The following is a 23,859-nucleotide window of genomic DNA, read 5'->3' on the forward strand; positions in this document are numbered from 1 at the left end:
ACAAAATGACACAGAGAAATGAGGACATGATTGAAGGTGGCACGAAGCAGCGCCGGCATTAAGTGACTCTTCGGCATCTCGAGCCCGGGAAGGTATTGCGGCGGAGGATTTAAGTGTCATGGTGACGCACGACAGCAGAAGCATTCAGGTGGAGCTGTCAGTCAGACGGGGCTAAAAGTAATCAGTCATCAAGAAGAACGTCACTCATCTTTATTGGCCATGTGTTTTTAAAATAGTCTTATTTATTTATTTATTTATTTTATAAAATGGCATACTCGCCTTTGAATTAAATGTTCTTGCCGCTTTGAGCCTGTGCCAAAAAGTGGACACAATGAATAGGCTGGCTCTCAGAGGGTCATATTGTATTTTTCAGACTATAAACCGCACCTACAAAATAAAACAAAATGACAAAACAAAAAAAAACCTGAACAGAAAATCTATATATGTCATGTGTAGGCCGCACCGGACTATAAACCGCAGATGGTACAAGGATGTCATCTTTATTTTTAGTAAAACTTTTTTTTTCATCCTCACTGCCTGGCTACAGCAACAATATGCCTTCAACAGACTCATCATGCCTTCAGGTTTAGAAATAAGAGCAACAACAACATATTTTCAACACCATCACGCTCGGATTGATGGAGAGCACCAACACAACAGTAACACGCCTGCTGCATTTACAAATTGGACGTGCTCCCTTGGCGGTGAGTAAAATGGATATTCAAGCTCAATCAAACTCAATACTTCAATGCTGCCATTTGCTTACCAAGAGAGAATGGTAGATAGTTAAAAAAAAATGCAGATTTTGATCAATTTAATACGTTGTTTTTATATACGTTAAGGACAACTTTGGCCTCTAAGAGCCGAACATACATAACATGTTTTCATCAACATTTCATAAACAGTTTGCTTATCAGAAATGGATTTGTTATGATTTGTACTCAACTAATCATAGCTGTTTGTAGTGCCTATGCAACCCTTACTCGAGTCCATCCCCCCCAAAAAAAGAAACCTCCAGCTGGGATCGGGTTTGGAATCCACATGGCGGTTGCTAGGCAACAGGCTCGCTGCTGACTCAATGGCTTCGGTGGCACTTCCCAAACAGGCGGCGTGACTCAGCGCGTCTTCACGCCCACCATCGCCATCCTCCACCTTTCTCTACCCCCCCCATACATCATCAAAACAATGAACTCTTTTCAGGGATGTGAGACTGAGCTTCAGCCCAAATGCTGCTTGTATGCATGATGCGCGAGTTCATTACATCAACTGACTGGACTCAACATAGCACACCGCATGCTAACGTTAGCAAACATTACAAGCTGCTGACCTTAAACTCAAACCACCCTTCAGCTAAGACTTAGGAGAAATTACACCATGACAAGGAACTAAATCACTAGCTGTGCAGAAATTCAAAACTCCAAAGGCAGGACTCTTGCAAACTTTGTGATTTCGACTTTAAATGGATTAGCCCAGTGGTCCTTATATAGGGGTATGCATACCTCATGGAGTAAGTGAGATTTTAACAGATTTCTGCAAATATCAGCACATTTAAGATATGCTTTTTAGTGCCTTGTTAAGGACAGTTCATTTTTCTTTTTGCATTATTACTAAATAAATTGGAGCATAAAGCAAGTAATTGCCAAGCTATATTATAGTGACTCCTGTGCAAAATGACATTTTATTTGGATCCGCATTGTCATAGTGATGCAATTTTCCAACAGATAAACCAGAAATAAAACAGAATAGATTATGTGACACAATCTTTTTTCTGGAGTTGTTTAATAAACTCAGTGCTCATTTTACCTCTGGAAACTGTTGGTTCCCCAGGACTGGCAATACCTAAAAAGCTATGAGGCCCAACACAAATCAAAAGTTGCGCAATAAAAAGGACAAATTAAGTCCAAGGTTCAACTGCATTTACAAGACGTTACCAAAAAACAACAGATCACAGTAAAATGTATTAAAATAATAGAATGAATTTGCAACAAATACAATATATCCTGCAGATGAAATTTGACAAAAATGAGAATACGGGTAAAACCTGCGAGATCAAAACAAACACGGCGGACGTACTTGTCATAAAATGCTCGTAAGTGGTCAAGTTTTGCTGAATAAAAGAGTAAATGGACGATGATTAATATTTTGTTGTCAAAAACTGCATCCGACGGACGCACGTTGATGTGAAAGTATGTGTCCCTATCAAAAATAACGTGTCAAGGACGTAGGGACGCAGGCAAGCAAGAGTAACAATCCTCACTAGCCCTAAGCTAGGCGATAAGCTAACTCATACTTCACCTACGAGCTGACTGGCAAGCGCGATTAAACACTGGCCATCCATGTGCGGATCCGCTCCGCTCAATCAATTATCATCACCTCCATGGTGGGGATTAAGCTACGATTCTGAGGACGATGAGTAATTAACTCGCATCACAGTGAGGTGAGAGAAGCGGAAAGGACAAAGAAGCCATGCTAACAGTGAAGTTATAGTGCAATATTAAAAAGGAGGAAAATAAACACCATATTTATGTGGTACAGTACAATTTTAACAGGTTTGGGTGGAACCTTTTTATAGTTGCGTAACTTTGAAAAATAAAATAACAGGCAATTTAAAAAGTGCCTAGAAGCAAGTCCAAAGTCCACAGTATTTGTGTTTGGTCTATATCTTTCGACTCATTCCAGCTAAGTTACTGCAAATACTCATACTGGTATCGGTTTGAAAAAAGTGGTATTGAAAAACCCTACTTTTGATATGCAGAATTTCCCACCAAAAACAATACAGATCATTCTAAAGAAAGGCCCACCTATTCCAATATCCTCCCGTGACCCAGTCTAGTCATTTGTGTCCATGGTAGTGGACATTTTTGTTGGTCTATATCTTTTGACGTATTGCTATGAAAATGCTAGAGTGCTCAGTCGAGGACATCCTGGCCTTTTCAAAGGTGTCTCACGTCTTTGGGTGGACCACAATTAACTTTGCCATCTTGTCAAGACAAAATGGACAGAAGCCAGTTGACTGGGTCTCAGGAGGATATGCAGTCCCGGTCTTGTCTTGGTCTCGTTTTGGTCTCGTCTCGCTCTCAAGACTCTCTTGTCCCGATGTCTTGAGCTTGGTTGGTATGGTCTTGATGACAACACTAGTCCTCACAGGCCCACCCAAAAAATGTACCAACTCGATGTACGCTTTTTCGTTAGCATCAATTACAATTTCATAGTCTTTGTCAAACCTAATGTATGTTTTCATAGCCAACAACTGCATTTTGAGGACTTCCACGAATTTGTCACAGTCGCTGACGTTTTTGACAAACTTACTGTCCATGTTTTCATAACCATTAAAAACAGATTAAAATGACTTCATTATATATTTTCGTGGGCATCAAAGACGATTCAAAGACTTCAACAGATCAAAACATGTTTTCATGTGAAAAAGCATAGTATGGAGCTGTAATGCACGTTGAAAGACATTATAGAACACATAACCAGAGACGTCCGACCCAAACAAGCTATGAGTTCACAGGCCAACAAGAAGGCATTCAATGATGCAGAGGGACAGGTAAATGGCAATCACACAAACGCACTATGCGCTGTGCACGCGCGCCAAACGTCAGGCCATAAGCGGTCAAGTGTGACACGCACGCCCGCGCATCTCAGTGCGCCATCGCAAAGCTGAAAACGCGCAGTCAGCCCTCGCTCGGCCGCGCGCACACCACGCACACACATACTCATAGTCGTGACAGCATACATCCCCCCCCCCCCCCCCCTCTCCTACCCCCCCAAAAAAAATCTGCTGGCGGTGGTCGTCTTACCAGTAGAATAGCTTGTTGTGCGGAATAGCGGACGTTTTCTCGGACGCGCAGTTGATGCACCACATTTTTGTGTGCATGTGCTCAGCTCATCCACGCCAATGCAACGCGGAGCGGGAGCGCGCCAACCCACGAGAGGAGGAGGGAGGGGCAGAGGGAGGGAGAGGGGGCGGGAGGTGCGCGCCTTCATCCCATCGACATCCGCCTCCTCCTCTTATTTCTCTTCATGAATGGCATTCCATTAATGTATACGAGGTTCCGCCGTCTATTGGCTGACCGCTATTCACAGTACTGCCTTGAGATACGAATGAGCGTAGTAGAGTTTTTGCAGACGATTTTCACACTTCAAATTGTTTCTATCTATGAGCGTAGTAGAGTTTTTACAGGCGATTTTCACACTTCAAATTGTTTGTATCTATCTATCTATCTATCTATCTATCTATCTATCTATCTATCTATCTATCTATCTATCTATCTATCTATCTATCTATCTATCTATCTATCTATCTATCTATCTATCCATCCATCCATCCATCCATCCATCCATCCATCCATCCATCCATCCATCCATCCATCCTGCCTTACTACCTTCCTTCCTTCCTTTCGTCCTTCCTTCCTTCCATCCAGCATGCATCGATTATCCATCATCCTTCCTTCCTTCCTTCCTGCCATCCATCCATCCATCCATCCATCCATCCATCCATCTAAGCTCTGATTTTTTTTTCGAATCCATTTTCAGAATCACTTACTTAATTTGAGAAGCATTTTTCAATTCATTTTAATTCTGTGGATCAGTTTTATTTGCAGGTTAATCCCAGGGACCTGAGGTAATGTTTTTTATTGAGCAATAATAATATGACATCTTTGACGACCGCATTTCAAAGGGCAATACATTTTGTCCTCACTTTAGCTGCTACTGGAGACCTGTGCTGTCTCATACAATGACAGCGTTACTGACAAGAGGTTTCTTATCATGTGATTTTAAATGATAAATATCTAAAACTATGTATATAATAGTAGCATAACATAATATAATAGTAGAATAATATAAAATACTTTTAGGCTTAAGGCCCACTCCTTTCTGACATTCAAAATACCCTGCCACAATTCCTTTCCGGTTTCAGCTCAAATTAGTGAGCAAAATGTTCCTTTCAAGTGACCAAACACTTTTTAACACTATTTAACTGCACTATTTAACATTCTCTCCTTTAAGGCGCTTCCAACCAGATGTCTGCGGGGTAGCCACCAACAGTTCTACTTTGCCCCCCTCCCTGATATTTGCATGACACGCGTGGCTGCAAGAGGATTTGTGACTTGGGTTGCCAAAATCACGTCTCTATCCCCCTGCATATGAAAGCTTATTTAATGTGTGTTTAGCCTTGTTTTCTCCTGGAAGTCTAAAGAAAAAGGGTACTCTTGAACATAAATGAACTGTCATACAAAACCATTGGAGAGCATCTTGAGTGCTTGAGTTGAGGTTTAAAAAAATGGCATCAATGTGGTGGTGTTAACACTTTAAGAAATTGCTTTTTGAGCACAAAGCAACTTAAGTAGACAGACAATATGACAACATTCACTTGCACATATTCTTTATCCTCTATAACAAATATAACTGCAGTTATGGAATCACTGTAGTTGTAAAAGTCAGCTTTTTTTCTGTCTGCATGAGATTATTATACTGCCGCCTGATGGACATTATGCTCAATATAGAGCACAGGTGTCACTGTGAAATAAAGATAAACTTTTGGTAAATAAAGTAAAAATAAAATGAAGTGATACGATGACTTGTTTGACAACTTTAACCTTCAAGAAATACGCTTTTTTTCATAAATGATCAAATTCTCAATTGTTAATTATGTTATGCATTTATATATAAATGTATAGTGTTAAAATCCCTGATCTTTTTCATCACCTCAACACGAGCAAAACCTGACACACACATACACACACACTCACACACACGCATACAGCCTGACAGCAGGAAGCCTGTATCGCCATAGCAACCCTTCACTTGACTCCTGCGGCCAAGCCTCCTCCCTTCTGTCCCTCCCAGTGCGTTGCATGGCAACCGTTGCCAAGCAACATCCATCCTTCCCGCCCTTTTTCTCTCTCTCTCTCTCTCTCTCTCTCTCTCTCTCTCTCTCTCTCTCTCTCTCTCTCTCTCTCTCTCTGTCACCTCTCTCTCTTTCTCTCTCGCTCTTTCTCTTTCTTTCTCTATTTCTGTCAAATTGTTTAAGTTGATTTTAGGGAATGTGAGCGAGATTGGAGAGAAAGACAAAAAGGGGGAAGTTGAAGGATGACATGGATGTGAGTAAAGCGAGAGAGAGGTGTATGACAAAAAAGAACACCACAGAGGAGGCTGGATCGGAAGGGTAGAGGAAGTGAACAGGAAAGGAAATAAGGAGGGATGAATAAAAGGCAAAATGGAGAGGAATTGAAAAAAAATAAACGAATGCTTTTGAACACAACTCAAGTCAGCATCTTGGGACTCTCAAGTGACCCCGACCCAGAGTGACAGGATGAAGGGGGATTGATGAGAGGGTTTATGTGTGACTTTTTGCATCTGTGTGTGTGTGTGTGTGTGTGTCTTAATGTTGTGTATGCTTGTGTATCTTTGTATATTTGTGTCTTTGTGCGCTTATTTTGTACGTATGTGCGATCTTGTGTGTGTGTGTGTGTGTGTGTGTGTATCAGATATTTGTTCAGGTGAGTGTGTGTACACTACAAATCATGAAACTAATTGATGGGCGAGTTCCAAAACCAAATATTTGTTTTGTGCCTAAAACTCCTTAAAATCATTGTGAGTCATCATTTTTTAAATTTTTTTTTTGTTTTTTTGGGTATCAAAGGTACTAGTGGTATTGATTCTTGGTCTAATAATTGTTGACTTCTTAAGAGACGAGAAATTATATTGGTATCGATCTCAAAGAGAAATAAAACAGCTTTCCATTTTCCGCTTCCATTTTTGTCAACATCCAGGTAATGTGGCAAAATAAAGTGATGTGCCAAAGCGCTCTCAATAACAACTTTTTTGATACGTGTCTGAGGTCACCATCAACTGTGATTTCTTGCCCCTGATGCTTATCCTTGCCAAAGCAATACAATTTGCATACAAACGAATGGAAATGCTATGAATGCATTCTAGCCCCCTTAAAAAAATAGCATTTTTAATTGGGGAAAAATAGGACTTAGTGCACATGTATTGTTAGGTACTGTACTTTAAAAATATTGTAATGATTTAATTAAATATAAAAAAGGTTTTTGTCTGTGTATCGTGTTTACTTTATTGAAGCTCCTTCTGTTGGGCGTGATTTGGCTACAAGAGGATAAAGAATATATACATACTGCTGAGTATTGCCATATTTTCTTTCTGCTTGTGTTGTTTCCCTGTTTCTCTTCAAATACCACAGTACACCTCTATGTTGGGCCTTTTTTGGTCGTTGGTTTATCAGCATTTTTCTTTTCTTTTTTTCCCAATCAAAAAAAGGCTTGTTATTTTCCCTGGATGACAATACTATAAACGATGATGAAAGGGAAAGGTCAGCTGGCAAAAGACTTAAGGGACACTATGTAAGTTTCTCATTGCAGACAGCAGGAGGTGCTGCAGGTGCTGCCTTTACCTTTTTTCCGCAGCTATAACAGACATAGCAGCCTCCGGAAAAGTGCCATCCCTGTGTAATATTATTGAATGATAACTAGACCTATAATTATATTTAAAACATATTGGTAGTTGGTAAGAAGACATTTATTTGCAAAATTTTGAAATGTATAATCATTTAATTTATTCCTTTAAAAAAACGGTCTGACTCTTACACACTGTCCCTTTGAGATAAACGGAAAAGATGTAAAATTCAACCTTGAATCTATCCTCAAATCAAAGCAGAAATAAAAAAAAAAGGGTCTGACTAGTGAGACAGTGGCCATCCCTCAGCTACAGTAAGATGTGCACTATCAGCTTTTCAGACCACAAATCAATCCATTTCTGTGGTTTATATTTTGCACACTCACAGTATCATATTCTCTATTAAAACAAATCCGATGATAGTTATCTATGTATACCAGGCATATGTATTAATATTTGATGCATTAATATCATAAAGAATTCATAAAACTGGGGGTTATACTCCATGTTCCTCTCACATTAGATGGCCTAAGCGAAAAAAGGTCTATCTTTGTAGAAAATACGCTCTTGATTAAAAAAAGTATGAGCACTCCAATTCAAAATTCAAAAATATCAAACTTCGAGTTCAATTTCGGACATGCTTTTTTTCCTGACATGTTTTCTGTCTAATTCATCCATTTTTGTCTTGAAGTGTCAAACTGGTGTCCTGACCACTAAAATACTTTAACCATTTCCCAGGATTCAATGTTAGCATTGTTAGCAGCTGTGCTCGCATAGCAAATGTCAGTAGCGTTTGTAGCAATGCTACGTGTACATTAGTGGAAGTTAGTCGCAATTTAGCTGTCATTAAACAGTAAAAAATAAATCCAGAACAATACCGCCCATGTTCAGTTATGCTAACTTTCTAAAAATAGGAATTACATGTCAGCCGCGTGCCGCATGAATTATTGAGAATACTGCACTTGAGTGTCTTTACGCGTCGCTTCACTTCGGCAGACTTACTTTCTCCTTCCTCACAATGACACGAAGCTAAACGCTAAATATTGTTTGGAAGCAGCCACAAAGTTAGCTTTTTGAAATCCGTTATCAGCGGGAACGAAAGAGAAATATGCTTCAGCCGAAACTCGCGAAGGAAATTCTCAACGGGTGATGGCAGCACAGACAGCATTTAACATCTGTTGACAAAAACAAATTGGAATACAATTTCTCTGAGTTGTAGCAGCAAATCTAAATATCTACAACAGCAGAAGCAACATTTACTGTAACATTCAATAGCTGTTAGCAATCATAGAAACATAATCATTCAACGGAAAATATTGATTGAATTTGGGAGCGAATTCAAAATTTGAAGAAATTCAAATCCATAGCAACTATGAAGGAAATTTGCACATCAACTGAATTTTTTTGACATTTAGGATTCAATCCCAACAGTAGCCAAGTTTCCATTGGACAACCATGAGCAGTGGTAGCAAAGCCGAATAACCGTAAGCTGGAGCAGCTAGCAAACAAAATCCTACAAAAGATAAAAAGTTAGCAATGCTGTGAGTGGAAGCACCAAAGCTAACTATCCATCAGTAGCAGAAAGGTTCAGTCATGCGACAGTGAAATAAATAGAATAACAACTATATGACTCCATAGTATGTTGTGTCGCACGTAACGTATTTCACATTTCATTGCAACAAAATCACAAGCGTTACTTTTTGATGTTATCCTATAACCCCAGCTTTAATGCATAAATATTTACAGTCATTCACACATACATAACTATGAGATATAGAGCAATTAATTGCCAGACTATTACTGGCCCAAATATTTGGCAATTTTTCGACAATGACTATGACTATAACAATGTCGTGTTAGTTCGTTTTGTCTTGCCAGCCCATTAAATTGCACTTGAGGAATTGCAAGAGGCCAAAACACCATGCCTACATTTTTAATTGGCTGATTTTTATGAGATGAAACCACCAAGAAGTTACGGGTGCGGCAGAAATGAAATTAGCATCAAAGTCTCTGTTGTGCTTGATTATTTATTTATTTATTTATGTACACAAGTGGATATTTTTCTCCAGATTCCTGGCAAAGCGGCTACATTTCTTAAAACACACCTATGTTCTACTGTTTGTCATTGGAAAATGTAGGATCAAACTTTTCTCTAGTGAAATAAAAGACTATTCTTAAATTTGGTAGCATGATTGTACAAATAATGAAAACAATAATCTGCTGGTCAAAATGCTCTAAAAATTACTGATAAGCAACGATATTGAATGTTAAAAATGAAGATGGCCCATACCAGTTATATAACTCCAGAAGAGATTTTGCTGACCCCAGGATCACTCTTAACCTGTGGGGTTTGTGTGTCTGTGTGAGAAAAAATGAAATGTTGAAATTTCTGTTGTTCCAAATTGTGTGTGTGTGTATATATATATATATATATATATATATATATATATATATATATATATATATATATATATATATATATATATATATATATATATATATATTACATTTATTATGATATTTTTTCAAGTTCTCCTTGACCTTTTTAATCATGCTGATGACACTGGGAATTGAAATAAAATAAATTAACATCCTGTAAATCTGAAAAATTACTCATTCAACATTTGTTTTTAGATTTTGACACCAGTATTTTCTCATTTACTGAAAATGAATACCGACTAACCGCTTGCTTGACTACTAATAATCAGTATCAGCCCTGAAAAAAGGTCCATAAATTACACACTAGCACACACACACAAACATACACTCAACTAAAACTACACACTGACATTAATATATACATACACTTGTGTACTGTAGTACACACCAAAATCATTGTGCACACAAACACATTCACTTATTGTACACGCGCTGCACACACGTATGACTCCCTCCTGACATCTACACACTCAAATATAACATGCATAATACACACTGATGTTCGCTCACACATGCACATAGGTACACATTTACATAGACACTCAACCTACATTTACACACTCAAGGATACACACAAACATGAATGTATACTCACACATATGCGGAAGCTAATCACATGTACTCTCTGACCTGACCTACACACATAAATGCTGAGCAGTGGCTTACCTCAATGTAGACAATGAAGACACCTTCCAATATCCCTCCCAATTACACACACACACACATACACACACTCACACCTGTATTTGAATCTCCTCCTCTTCCTTTCTCCCTTTGCCCTTCTCTCTCTCCCTCGCTTTGTCTCTCGCTCGGCCACACCCCCGACTCGTATGCTCTCCCTCCTTGCTCTTATCCTTTTCCTTTCAGTTTGACGTGTCCTCATCCTCTCCTTCCTTCCTCCCATCTCCTCCGACACGCCCTCCCCAAAGTCCCCCAGCTGCCCCCCGCCCCAGAGGCGCATGGTTGCTGACAGCCAACCACGTGCCAGCTTTTCAATTTTTCACTCTCTGCTGCACAGTGCGCGCGCACACACACACGCACTCAACATGTCCTCATGAAGACAGGTACATATCCCTCCAATACGTCAATGTGGTGGCACGCAAACATAGGAGAACAATAAATTACCCTGCAGAGACAAGCAGGTAGTAGAGTGTGTGTGTGTGCTGGCTAGTGTTAGTATGTCTGCGTCGCAGTCGATTGGTTATGTGTTTCAGTGACAGTTTTCTTCCACCCCCATGGACATTCATGGAAGTTTTATTGAAAACTCAATTGTCCACAGGTTCTCAAATGGGAGTATAAGCACCCCCGAGGCCACGTGAAGGAGGATCAGAGGGTGTGTGAGATTTTAACAGGGTTATTGCAGGTATCAGTTAATCGAAAGCTATTTAATGCTGTAACGGGTAATGGCACAGTTTTATTTTCAAATTGAGAGCAAATCAATTTGAAACATTCGTCCATCCATTTTCTGAAGCCGCTTATCCACACACGGGTCGCAGGCTTGCTGGTGCCTATCCCAGCTGGCTTCAGGCAGTAGGCAGGGGACACCCTCAACAGTTTGCCAGCCAATTGTGGACACCAAATAATAGGCTGTCTTTCGAGAGATTATGTGGTTATTTCATGGGTTTTTCAAGAGCCACCAACTGATCATGTTTCCGCCTTGAGATACAAGCAAAATTTGAGATATGACTGTGCTTCAAACCCCTACTGCAAGATGGCGGTACCACACCACGACAATACCAGCTGGTGGCAGTAATGGGCCATTAAATTGGTTTGCAAACAACAAATTAACCTCGCAGAATAATACCAAGGAAGGACAACACTGTACATTAGGCCAGTAGTTCTCAATCTAATTTCAACCCCACTTGAAATAATTTTATAGCCAAGAACCCAGGGGCCTATTATTAATCCGATTATTTTAATCTCATTATTTTTATATACATTTAAAACTTATCCAATGCCAGATAATTTCAGATCCTCCTTCAAGCTCATATTTAAAAATGAATAAATAAATAATGCTGTAACTAAGTAACTGAAATGGAATGTCTGGACTCTTTAAAAACATATACTGTAAATCAGTCTTTGTAAATACGTCTGCTGTAGTAATCCTTAACTATGTAACGTATAAATACTTTTTATACGTTATATGATCCAAAAAAATTAAGGTCTGATAATTATTTAAAAAATAAATAAATAAAGCTGATTACTTCACAGGTTTCGACAAGTGAGTGTTCAATGTACCTTTAAGTAAGTAAAAGGTACATTATCATTTGCTGTCCACTGAAAATGACCTAAGATGTGTTCAAGGCTCAGGTATGACCAATAGCGGCTCATCTGTTGTCTGGAGATGGTCATGTGATATTTGCGAGCTGGGTCGCGACTAGTTGTTACCTGAGCCTTGAAGACAGGTGACGTCATTAGCTCTCGTGCCGCCACGCTGATGAGGGCAACGGGTCCTACCTGTGTAAGGGGGACCAAGATCCAGTGGAGTGCAGACAAAACGAAGGGCAAAACTGGCAGACGGCTGAAATGCAAAACATCCCAGGAATCTCCGCTCGTATGTCAGAAGATAACCTTCAAGGGAATTCCAGATGTGGAGAAATGTTCATCACTGAGGCACATCGAGTACACCGTTGTGGAGCGGTCCCGTCAGAATCTAGTGGACTGAGAAGATGCCCTTCTCCACATATGACTAGAAATTCTTTGTGTGGGTGGGAATATGTAAATTAGCCCAACTATGATGTGACAATCTGGCAACATTGACAAGGCCTCACACTCAAACACATCTTGGTTCAGAAAAATGCTCAAAGTAAAAAAAAAAAAAAAAGTTCATTCAAAAATTGTATCGCAAGAATAAATTCAAACTTCAAAACATGATTTTTGTTCAGAATTATATGGGTGTAAAATTGTGACAGTTGCTACAAGAGTTAATTATGGTACTATCTTTTGATATGATTTTTTTTAACATAATTAACTCTCATTTCATTCATTTGAAAGACAATGTTAATGTCTCTCTTCCTGCTGCTGTTTTGATCAGCAACAAATGCAACCACAAGGAAATAAATTGTTTTTTTGTGAGATATATCTTCTGCATCAAAAGCGCAGTCTTTTTTTTATCCCAGAAATGTCAGTAATTTCTAAAAATGTAATTTCTAGATTTAAAAAAAAAAATCTTTCTTACATCATGTTTGTTTTTAAAAGTTAAATTCTTGCAAAAACAAAGCTATATCTTATAAATCTTAATATAATTCTTAGGTATTTCTGAAAAAGTCACATTTTTTGGGTTAATCAGAAACGTGTGCCTATTTATATTCCACACTTGAAAGACAAGACTTGCTTATCAATGGCGACTGAAGGAAAGCCACTAGTCGAAAAACAAATCTGAATTCCGTCAGACTTTCAAAATTAGATGGAATTTCCTGTTCCATCTGGTACCTCCATAAATCTGTAGGTAGTTCTTGCATCAACTCAGAAAATCCAGGGGGTACTTCCTGGTTCGTAGTTGTACCTCCGTTCTCAGGTGCTACTTCCAAATCCTGGTGATACTTTTAAACGCGGGTGGTACTTCGTCTTACGTGTTGTATTTTTTGCCAGATGGTATTTATCAATATAGAAATAGTACTTCCTGTTCTAGGTGTTGAAATCCAATCGCTTCCTCTGGCTTTTTTTTTCTCCCGCATTGCTACAAGGAGTATTTCCTGCGGTATTTTGCGTTTCAGATGGTTCATTGTAATCCAGGTGCAAACGATCAGGTGGGAACTTTCATCTGGACTCCTCGCTCATGGTGGACATGTTCCTGCGTTGGTTATTTCTGAAGACTCCCTCACTTCTTCTCCATTCTGTCTCCCACCAAACTCACTAAGACTTTAATCCAATTATACGCCGCCGCGCCTCTTCCAAGTTGACTTATATAGATTGGGATTGAATACAGGCGGTATTTCCTGTTCAAGGTGCTACTTCCTGTTCTAGGCTAATCCAGGTCATACTTCCTTGGCCAGGCCTTACACTCTAAAAACGGATTGGTTAGAAATACAACCAGATAAGAACGCAGCTATCGATTCATTATGGTGTGGTATTTTCTGAACAATAATATGTTTTATCTGGCCCCACTCAGCCAAACACAGAATTCTAATCAATAATAAGCTTGTATGAATTAAGCAGCAAAATCCACTTTTTTATTCTTTTTTTTTCAATCTCAGTGGGCCACTATACAGTCACTTGCTGTTGACTAAAAAAAAAAAAAAAAAAAATCAGTTGGTCAGGGCTCAGGTGACATCCAATCAAGGATAGTTTCTTTTCTGAATCTGTTTTTACGACCCAAGTTGAGCTGTGATTGGTCGTTAAATGAGCGCTGAATAACTATGAAGTCATTTTCAGCTGTCATCAAGAAGCAAAATGGCTGCCCTCTCAAATGCATAAAAATGGCTACATTTTGCATCTTAGTTCATATTCCACAAATGCAATATTAATCAAACGCCCTGTTTATACTACTGTAGTGGGGCTGCATAGAAAAGGTTTTGGTTGACCTACACATCAAGTATACAGAAGTTAATTGATTTACGTTCACTTCAAAGCAAATGCCTGATATTCAAAACATTCTAAAGTTACTGTGCCAAGTGGATGAAGTATCCATTAAAGCGTCAACCAAAGGATCGGCTCGAGATAGAACGACTAGATTGGTTCAATTTAACCAAATGTGGGGTAAACTTAACCAATCCGTTTTTTGTTTATTTGTTTGTTTTTGGGTGTACTTCCTTATTAAGGTAAGTCGTTCTGCTTCAGGTTGTCCTTCATGTTCCTTCTGTTACTTCCTGTTTTAAGCAGTTGTGTTGATGTGCGCCTGCATGTGTATGTGTCTTACATGTCCTAGGGAACAAGTTGAGAATTGTGGGTAGTAACGAGTGATTCAATTAAAAGCAACAATCATTTCTTGATAACTTTAATTCTGAGCCTCCGCTCTTCCTTGTCACCATTCTCTTGATCCTCAACAGACACAAACAAAGTTCACTGACATTCTGCATGTTATCATTGCATCATAGTTCTTCTTCGCTTTTAAAAGAATATAATATACTGTATTATAGCATCCAAGGTCACGATCGCTTCAAATCATTCACAAAAACAAAAAAAAAACGTATTTACATATGATCAGGATACTCAAGAGAAGATGAAAAAGAAATAACATGACTTTTTGTCTGTGTGTTTGTGTGTGTGTAAGTGTGCGTGGTTTTGTGGGGAGTTTGTATCGCCTCAGAAACAGATACAGTAATCCCGGCTGTTGCCATGGTAACGTTAGTTGAAAATGTAAGTGAAATATAGTTGTGGTACCCCCCCCCCCCCCAAAAAAAAATAGGTCTTTAATGGTATTTTCGAAAACTTTGCACTGAACTTCATCCTTAGCGTCAACATTGCGAGCTGATGCTAAGGAAGTTATATTTTTCCCTTGAAATATGTCACCAAAATCGACATTGTTTCTTTTCACTTCAAACTTTTTTAATTTGATCTTTACAGATGCCGCTTCACATTGTGACACAATAGTACTGCTAGTCCCCCACATCACATTGCTTTCCACAATTGCGCCATTCGATGTCCATAACTATGTCAACGGCAGTATCTGGTGAGAACGACAATGTCTTCCAACTTTGTAGAGTGGGAAAAAAAAGTGCTGGGTATCAGATGTCACATCCATTTTTTATTTTATTTTATTTTTTTGCTACTTTTCCAACAGCTACCTAGCGAGGCGGGAAATTGTCACAATCGTCTGTTCTTTCACATAATAATATGGAATCAGTCCATGACACTATGAAAATGCTGTTGTAAAGCATTCATGCCCAGGGCAGAATTTCAAAATATGCTAAAAGTTGTCCCTGGTTTTAAGAGATAACATGTTAGCATACATTAAATACTGTAAATATGTTAGCAACCTATTTCAGGCTGTGACTGTGATATGATCAAAGACGATGATCCTGCAGTGTTTTATTTTTATGATCATTGTTAAGCTAGCTACCTCGCTAACAGGTGTTAGCACTCGTCAATCACTTTATGAACTATTTTGTGACATTATTACAGTCAAAGCTGGAGCGACTTTTTTGTGTTTGGTTTTGGCTCACTTGCTAATGGAGACAGCTCGCTGAAACTATCAGGGTACTTTGGACGTGTATACAAAGAAAAACCCCACATTAAAATTTTGCGACGTTATAAAACAGTGCAATTTTTTTCTAAAATTAAAAAAAAGTGTGAGGATTTGTTGGGCACTAATTCATGAGCATTATAACTATCAACCGACATGCTAATAGAGAGGTCTTTTTTTATTGGAATACTATACTATCTAACTTATTACTTATTATTTAAAGCTACTAATGATATTGCAACATATATTTGATAGTTTATTCAGTCATTACCATGATTGTCACGTTCTCATTCATGGCACTGTTCACGTATTATCCTTTAACTTAACAGTGTCTAATATTAGAATTTTTATTTCCCACCAAGGGGAAACGCTGACGTGAGTGTGCTAGTTGCAGCATGTTGCCATTAGGCTATATTATAGTGCAATAAGAGTAGAGATGAATAGAATCATCGTATTATTGTTATTATTCACTCTGTACTATATATTAGCAACATTACAGGGTAGAGGTAACATTCAGAAAAAAAAACAAAAAACAACACAATTTTCGGAAAACTTGTGTTCAGTTTGTTGCTGTAAATTTCAAAAAAGAATCACAAGCAAACTCGGAACACAAGTGGGATTTCTGTGTTCAAACGACCGAGGTCCCGAAAAAATAATCATCGTCTGGAACATGTTTCAATTGACAGTAATGCTGAAGTTGGAGATTTGCGGAATCATTACAGCAGCATTGTTTTTCAAGGGGACGGCTAAAATGTTTAACTCTGTACAAATAGTTCCATCAAGTGTGAAAATAAAAGGAAATATTTGGTTATGTGTCTAATCCACAGAATTTGTTTGTGAATGACATCTTTCTAATTTTGACATATTACAGCGTCCCAGTTCGGCTAGAAACATGATCAGCTCAAAAACAAGATTTAAGAATAGCAGCAGCGTTGTTGGATGCACAAATAGTTGTTAGCGTTTAACAAGCATTGGACCAGTGATGCAGTGGGGCGAGGTGAGCAATGGTTCATTTGCATGACACAGAAGCGTGGCAGAGTGTGGCTTTATTCTAAAACACTTTCAGAGAGATTTTATCAAAACTGATCTTAAATTTTCGAAAAGTTGCACATTATGCCTTACTTAGGTTCCAACGTACGACTGATAGTGAGGGAAAGCCAAAGCTAACGAATGAACTGCACTTGATTTCTCAGGCTGACTGTTGGAATCGTTGCTGTGCCTCTCCAGTCCTGTAGATGGGGCTCAAGTATGTTTCAAACTAGTAGGAAGATTTTAAGAGCTCAAAAGGCTGGGTCTAATGTCATTTCTTAACAATATTGCTGTTATTGATTAAAATTCAGCATGACAAATGAAAACTAGTCGACCAATGTGTTGTAGTTAATATGTTGTTGCTTTAGCACGTTAGCATTAATGGTGTGAATGCTGATCAAAACAAACAGCGTGGGGAAAAAAAAAAGTGTTGCATAGTTTACTTTATTTTATTTCATCAAGTGGTTGTCCAAAACAAAAGCACCTTAATCATTTTTTAACGTAGAGCGTACATCTAGTTAATATAAATAATCCATTTCAAATGATTTTACTATGTACAACCACCTTACAAAATAAAATAGAGTAAATTCAAAACACTCATTTTTTGTTTTTCCTGTCCACGCTTGTTACTTTAAATCTGAGTGGGCAAAGGACAATTTGTAGAATGGAGATTCATACATTTATACATATATATATATATATACACATATAGACATACTGCATATACATGTGTGCATGTACAATTATACATACATGCATTTCCCCTTGATGCTGATTGTCAGAAATATGCATCAAACTCCTTCTGCTCCACTACTGCCAAAAAATAGCATTTGCATTTCCTCACTACCGGTTTATACCTTTTTGAACACAGACTTATACAGTATATAGACGGACCTATAATGTGGTATGAGGGACACCACCAGCCACCATGTTATGTAGCCACTCGCTAAGCCCTGCGATGTTTTCACGTTATATTCATTTTCTATTGCAAAAATACCACCATGTGCAGCATATGGTTGTATCTGGGAAAAGTGCTACATGCGCATTTCATCTGAAAGGACATTATTTTAGATTTTCTCTTGCGTGATATATGTCTGAGTGCAACTCAACGATTCAGCTGCATCATCATATTAGAACCATCAACAATGAAATGAAAGCTAAAATGTCAATTTAACCTGTCAGTCATAATTCACGATAAAGAGATACACTGAAAGGTTGATGCAAACAGTGAATTTCATTTCATGAGAGGTTCTTCTTACTGTATACAAGGATCCTAACATAAAACATTCACTGATAGCAGTAATTTTTAGCAAAAAAAAAAAAAAAAAAAGAGTAGCGGTTGTCGTTAACATTAGCAACATAAGATGGCTGTTTCAGCCTCGAGGGGCCTAGTAATAGTTTTTTTCAAATACAACTCCACGTTACCAACCCATACAAAGGAATTTTTCAAGCATTCATTTCTTGTTTTTTGGCCATATGGCATGTAACATCGTTTTTTTGGCGCCTGACCTCAATTTGCGCTACGTCGCCATCTTTGGATTATAAAATTGGATAATCTGTCACATTTGATGTAAATTGCGCGAAAATAAATATATGTATTGTTTCGTTTGATCTTTGAGTCACTAACATGAGGAGCTAGAGTGTCGATTTCAAGTATTTTTGGAGATACTTGACGAATTTGGTTTGATAACAATTAGCTAAATTAGCCCACAACGGCATTTTTTTTCTGGCCGCAAGTACGATGCTGAGTTTTAAACACAATTTAAATATTTTTTCGTATAACCAAAAATGAACTCGACATCGATCCATACAACGCAGGCAGGAGGTTCTTGGACCAAGGCATCTCTTCCGCACAGTAACAAGAGTTTCCTCAGCGAAATGGGGACAGAGTTGAGGAGTACTTTCCTAAACCAGGTCAAGCTAAGTTTGTGAAGTTTATAAAGAATAGATAAAATAGACTGCTTTTATCCATTGTTTATTGTTCTACAACTTTATACAGTTGTAAGGGCTGGACTGTGTACAAATGTACAAAGCAAAATGTTTATCGGAACTGCTTTTTTGAATTCCACGAAAGAGTTGAAGTGACATGGACACTTTCCTCTCTGAAAGCTCAAACTGAATGGGAATACAGCTAAGTCAAATTTTATGTTACGTTTATGTGTTTTAAAATAGTCTAGCATCTATAAGAGTTGTAAACCCTGAAAATAACTTCATTTGATCAAAAGAAGAATTTTAATTCCTGAGGGGAACAGGTGTGTTTTTAAACAATTTCTATCATTGTTGCCTTTAGTCGCAAATTTTCAACGTACCAACATTTATATCTACGAGATGTTATGTTCTATTCAAATCAAAATTCTGAACTGGATGTAGATTTTACAGAGCAAAATCCATCCCCAAAATGTGTGTTAATTACTGGAAGTAAATTCAGGTGTCCTTTTGAGGACAAGCGGTTAAGAAAATGGATGGATGGACTTGATTTTTAAAATAGGAGCACGACTCATTAATATAAGGAATAACACATTTTGGGTGAAAATAACCATCATCTCAAGACTGTCATCAATGATCGAACAGTCCATGGCAAGAGCATTTTATCGCATAGTGTTCTAAGGCCTCTGTTTTATTTCGTCTGGATCCTAACAAAGCTACTTATGTCTCATTTACAAAATATCATGGTTGTTGTCATCTGTCATATCACATATTAATGAATATGTGAATCCAATACACGACAATAGATGGCTATATTTGTTGAAGAAGCTAGTGGCATGCTAACATGAAAGTATTGCCTGATCACAGAATCTGTGTGTGTGCGTGTTTGTTTTGTGTTATGTGTATGGGATGTCATCATGTTGCCACATACAGTAGTAAATGCTTTAGACTATTGACTCCAAGTACTTATACTCCTTCACCCTTGTTATCTCTCCTTGCCGTTACCTCACTCTAAACAAGACATTTCCAAGTACGGCTTTGCGGCATCTGATTTTGAAAAATAAATAAATACAACTGTCACCTCATTTTCAACCTTGACAGTTCACTTGAATGTTTTCATTGAGAAAAGATTCTTAAATGTTATAAGAGAACAGCATTAGCTTTTAGCTTGATTGCTCTGTAAAGTTGTTGATGGGAGTGTGGTTAGCGTCGCTAACAAAAGTGTGCTAATTACACCTTGACATGGAATATCCGATAGGAATAGGTCCATAATGTTTTATCCTTATGTTATTTTGTTGGAAGCATGTCACAGGCATGTTATACTAGTTTCAAAATTATTTGAAAATCATTTTAAAACAACAATTAGATGATTAGAATATTGAGAAGGGAGGAAAATACTACAGTATATTGGAAGAGGTAGGTCTTTTTTAAAACGATCTGTCAATGTTTTTCGGCCGGGGGGATACTAGTGGTATGGGTACTTGGTATTTGTATCAGCGACAACTCAAGAGTTGTGTTTTCACACTGGTGTTCGTCTTGTAAAAGTGGTCCCAAACCTTACTATGTTGTAAACAAGAATGCGCAATATGTGTCCATTAAAACTGATTTTGACTGCACACTTTCATCATTCATCAAGGCAACAGTTTAAATGCCTCGCTAGGTGCTGCTGTTTTTGTTAGCAATAGAGTTCAAATGGGCTCAGAAATTACAGTAAATCCTTTCAACAAATGTGAACCAGGAAAAAAACATGTTATTTTTGGGGTTCCAAATAGGAGCAAGAACCATATACCATATTTGAGGGAGGTGTTTATTTGTCTTGAGTAGCTGATGGATTAGCGCTAGTCTATTTGAAGGATGCCAAAATAGGAGGAAATGCACATTTTACTTTTTGAAACTCCCAGTGGGACTATTTTCACCCATTTTTATTTTAGTGGTCCAAACAAGCCATGATTCAGCACTCTCTGCACATGTGCCAGATCCAGTCCAGCGTTGGTTGTTTCCAACGTGAAGATACTTAACTTCTGAACACAGAAGCACGCAAGTTCGCTCCTCTATTGTGATTTATTTGTAGCTTGCCAAGAATTGATGGATTTGTGAAATCATTATAATTTGATTTTGATCATGTCATATGACATACACTGATCTTGTCTTACCAAAAGTTGTGAACAAATTCCAAAAACAGGTTAGTGGAATTCCCGTGTATGCTTTGAAAAAAGGTTTTGCACCATCATTTATACCACGTTGAGATCAGGTATGGCACAAGATGGAAATGGTGGTTTATTTCCACTTGAACATCAAACTGCATCAATACGGGTTGAGGATGAACGTGGAGGGAGTGTGTTGCCAAGTGATTGTTTGGACCAACAAAATGTTTCTTTAGGATTCTTCTCAGAAATCACAAGATGATCAAACTCAAAAGTCACATACACACATCTGTCTCTAAACCAGAAGAAGCCACAGAAGTTGTTGATGTTGGTGGCTAAAGAGGAGGATAAAAGGAGAACCCTCGCCGCATTGAAGCCAAGTAAGCAGTGCTTGTTCATATACGTCCTGCTAGCAAACACGCTAATAACAGTTCTGTGTCCTTTGCTCGCCAAAGTTTGAAGCAGCCAGAGCTTGTGCGCCATTTTCTGTGCACAAGATAGCCATTAGCTCGCTGCTAGCTTGTCGTTAGCTCGCAGCAGCACCGCGAGCATCGGTGGAATGCGGACAGGATGGACACCGCAACACCGCTTGGAATGCATCCCGTCCGAAAAGTGATGTCGTTTATTACGGAAGAACCGCTCATGGCTTTGCCAAGCTGAGCAGCTGAGTGGTTATCTTCTCCGCCAGGGAAGCTCCGCCTTCCCGCTTTCATCACTTCTGAATTAAGAATATGTGATGGCTTAACGCCACCCTCGATCAGATATATTGGCCAGCGGTGCGAGGAAGAGGGTGGGGAGTTGTACGGGGGTTGAAGGTGAGGGCTGATGGTCGCCCCTGGTTACCTAGAGGAGGGACTACTGCACTCGGAGGCGGGGCAACAGAACTGATGGGCGATGTCATCATCTTCCTCCTCTCTGAGAGACAGACAGACGGACGGACAGAAAGGCAGACGGCAGGAGAGAAGCAAGGGAGAAAGCAAAGACAAATAGAGAGAACAAAAAATAAAAGAAAAGGAAACAAAGAAACAGAGAAATTATTACAAAAGGAGGAAAAGAAAACACAATAGATAACAAAAAGACCAAACGAAAAATGAGAAAGAACCAGAAAAAGGTAGAGGGGAAAAACCCCAAAGAAGAACAAAAGAAAAAGGGACAAAACACACAGAGACAAAAATGATGAATGAAAGAACCCCAAAAGAAAAAGGAAAGAGACATGAAATCGGTAAAGACCGAAAAAAGTAAATAGTAAGGAGCAAAGTATATTAAAGAGCGAAAGGGAAGAAATCAAAAGGTTAAAGAAAGAAGAGGTCAAAGGAAGAAGACACAGAAAGAAGACAGGAAAAATGAAGGGAGGAAGGAATGAAGGCACGAATGTACAAAGGTGGAATGAACCAGGAATCAGAAACAAATCAAAGGAAAGAAAAGTGAAAAAGGAACAAAAAGGTATGAATAGAAAAAAAAATCAATATGAATGGAGAGAAGGAAAACGGGCATGGCAATACAAATAAAAAGAAAACAAAAGGGAAAAAGAAGTTTGAAAATCAAAAAGCGAATCCAAAATAAATCAATGGAAATAGAAATAAAAACACAAAGTCATTAAAAAAAAAGCAGGGGACATTGAGACAAAAACAAGAAATAAAGAGAAATGTGGGAAAACAAAAGGACAGCGATCAAAGGACGACAAAAAAGTCAAATAAGAGAGGACAAAAGAAAGCGAAGAGAAAGAAAGAGGGAAAGAACAGGAAATGTCAGTGAGGACACACGAAGGAAGACAAGTATGGGTCGTGGGCGGGTTCGTGCCGGGGATCCGTGGGGAGGAAAAAAGTTCATCTTATAAGAATAAAGTGCGCTTTATTCGAGACAAAACTTTGTGTAAGATTTTCTATCTCATTACGAAGTCCATTTCTATGTCGTTTATGGGCAAATGTGAAGAAACGCCAACCAGGCTAACAGGATGATGAATGCTACAGCTAAACTCAGCAGGAAAATCCATCCAATTGGCTCAACTCAATTTTTGAGTTGGCAGGTGCTGCTGATATAGCAGTTTTTTTAGCATGCGCCAGATTAGCTTATGCTAACTCATTTATCGTAGTTGCTGATGTGTTGGCTTGCAATAAAGAAGTACTTGAATGCCCATGTGTGAGAAATACAGATAATTGCACTTTTTTCACTCCAACTAGGAACACATCTGACTCAGAGGCAGTGGTCTTTTTTTATCCTTTCAAAATAATCAATCGATGCTTTATTGTATTCTTATTTCAATGTATAATTTTAAGAGCAATTTTTTACTCTATTAACAATTTTTAGGATGGATCTAAAATATATGAAAAGCCGTACTTTAGCATTGGCCAGTGCAGAAAAAAAAATGAAAGGATTCTCACTTTTCTATCCAAATTTTGGTAATAAAGTGAGAATTCTGACTTTATTCTTAGATTTTTACATCAGGAATCTCTAACATCAGAAATGTCACTTGCGAGTCAGAATTTTAAAAATAGTCACAATTCCAACTTCTTAGAAAAAAAGTCAGAATTTGAGAGAATCGGAGGAGTCAATATTGTGTTTTTAAACTTGGATCTCTGACCTAAATTATAGATTCTGAGACTTGAGTGACTTCTGAGAAGAATCAAAATTGTGAGAGCAATGTCAAAATTTTGACAACAAAGTCAGAATTCTGAGAATAATGTCAAAATCCACACAGTATTTTCCAAATTCTGACTTCTGAGAAATAAAATAGAACAAGAATATTAATATTAAAATGTTTATCTTAAAGTCAGA

General features: G+C 38.3%; 2 protein-coding genes across 5 annotated transcripts in view; both read right to left on the bottom strand.

The window, feature by feature from the left end:
- Nucleotides 1–12,668, bottom strand: part of LOC148427256 (IQ motif and SEC7 domain-containing protein 1-like) — a 39,535-nt gene extending 26,867 nt beyond the window's left edge. For 2 of the 3 annotated variants that reach the window (XM_088408519.1, XM_088408517.1), the window contains exon 1: nucleotides 3,804–3,949. In XM_088408519.1, the coding sequence (XP_088264645.1) occupies nucleotides 3,804–3,880 (77 nt within the window). In that variant the 5' untranslated portion in view covers nucleotides 3,881–3,949. Of the gene's footprint in view, nucleotides 1–3,803; nucleotides 3,950–12,318 lie in introns of those variants that run through there. The other variant, XM_088408518.1, reaches the window with a different exon arrangement.
- Nucleotides 12,669–14,781: 2,113 nt separating this feature from the next.
- The window catches only part of LOC148427258 (uncharacterized), a 30,682-nt gene continuing 21,604 nt past the window's right edge, over nucleotides 14,782–23,859 (bottom strand). For both annotated transcript variants that reach the window (XM_088408521.1, XM_088408520.1), the window contains exon 5: nucleotides 14,782–21,999. In XM_088408521.1, the coding sequence (XP_088264647.1) occupies nucleotides 21,924–21,999 (76 nt within the window). In that variant the 3' untranslated portion in view covers nucleotides 14,782–21,923. The remainder of the gene's footprint in view (nucleotides 22,000–23,859) is intronic.

The sequence above is a fragment of the Hippichthys cyanospilos genome, chromosome 2 (genome assembly GCF_059441005.1).
Source record: "Hippichthys cyanospilos isolate Australia breed blue-spotted pipefish chromosome 2, RoL_Hcya_1.0, whole genome shotgun sequence".
Taxonomy (NCBI): Eukaryota; Metazoa; Chordata; class Actinopteri; order Syngnathiformes; family Syngnathidae; genus Hippichthys; species Hippichthys cyanospilos.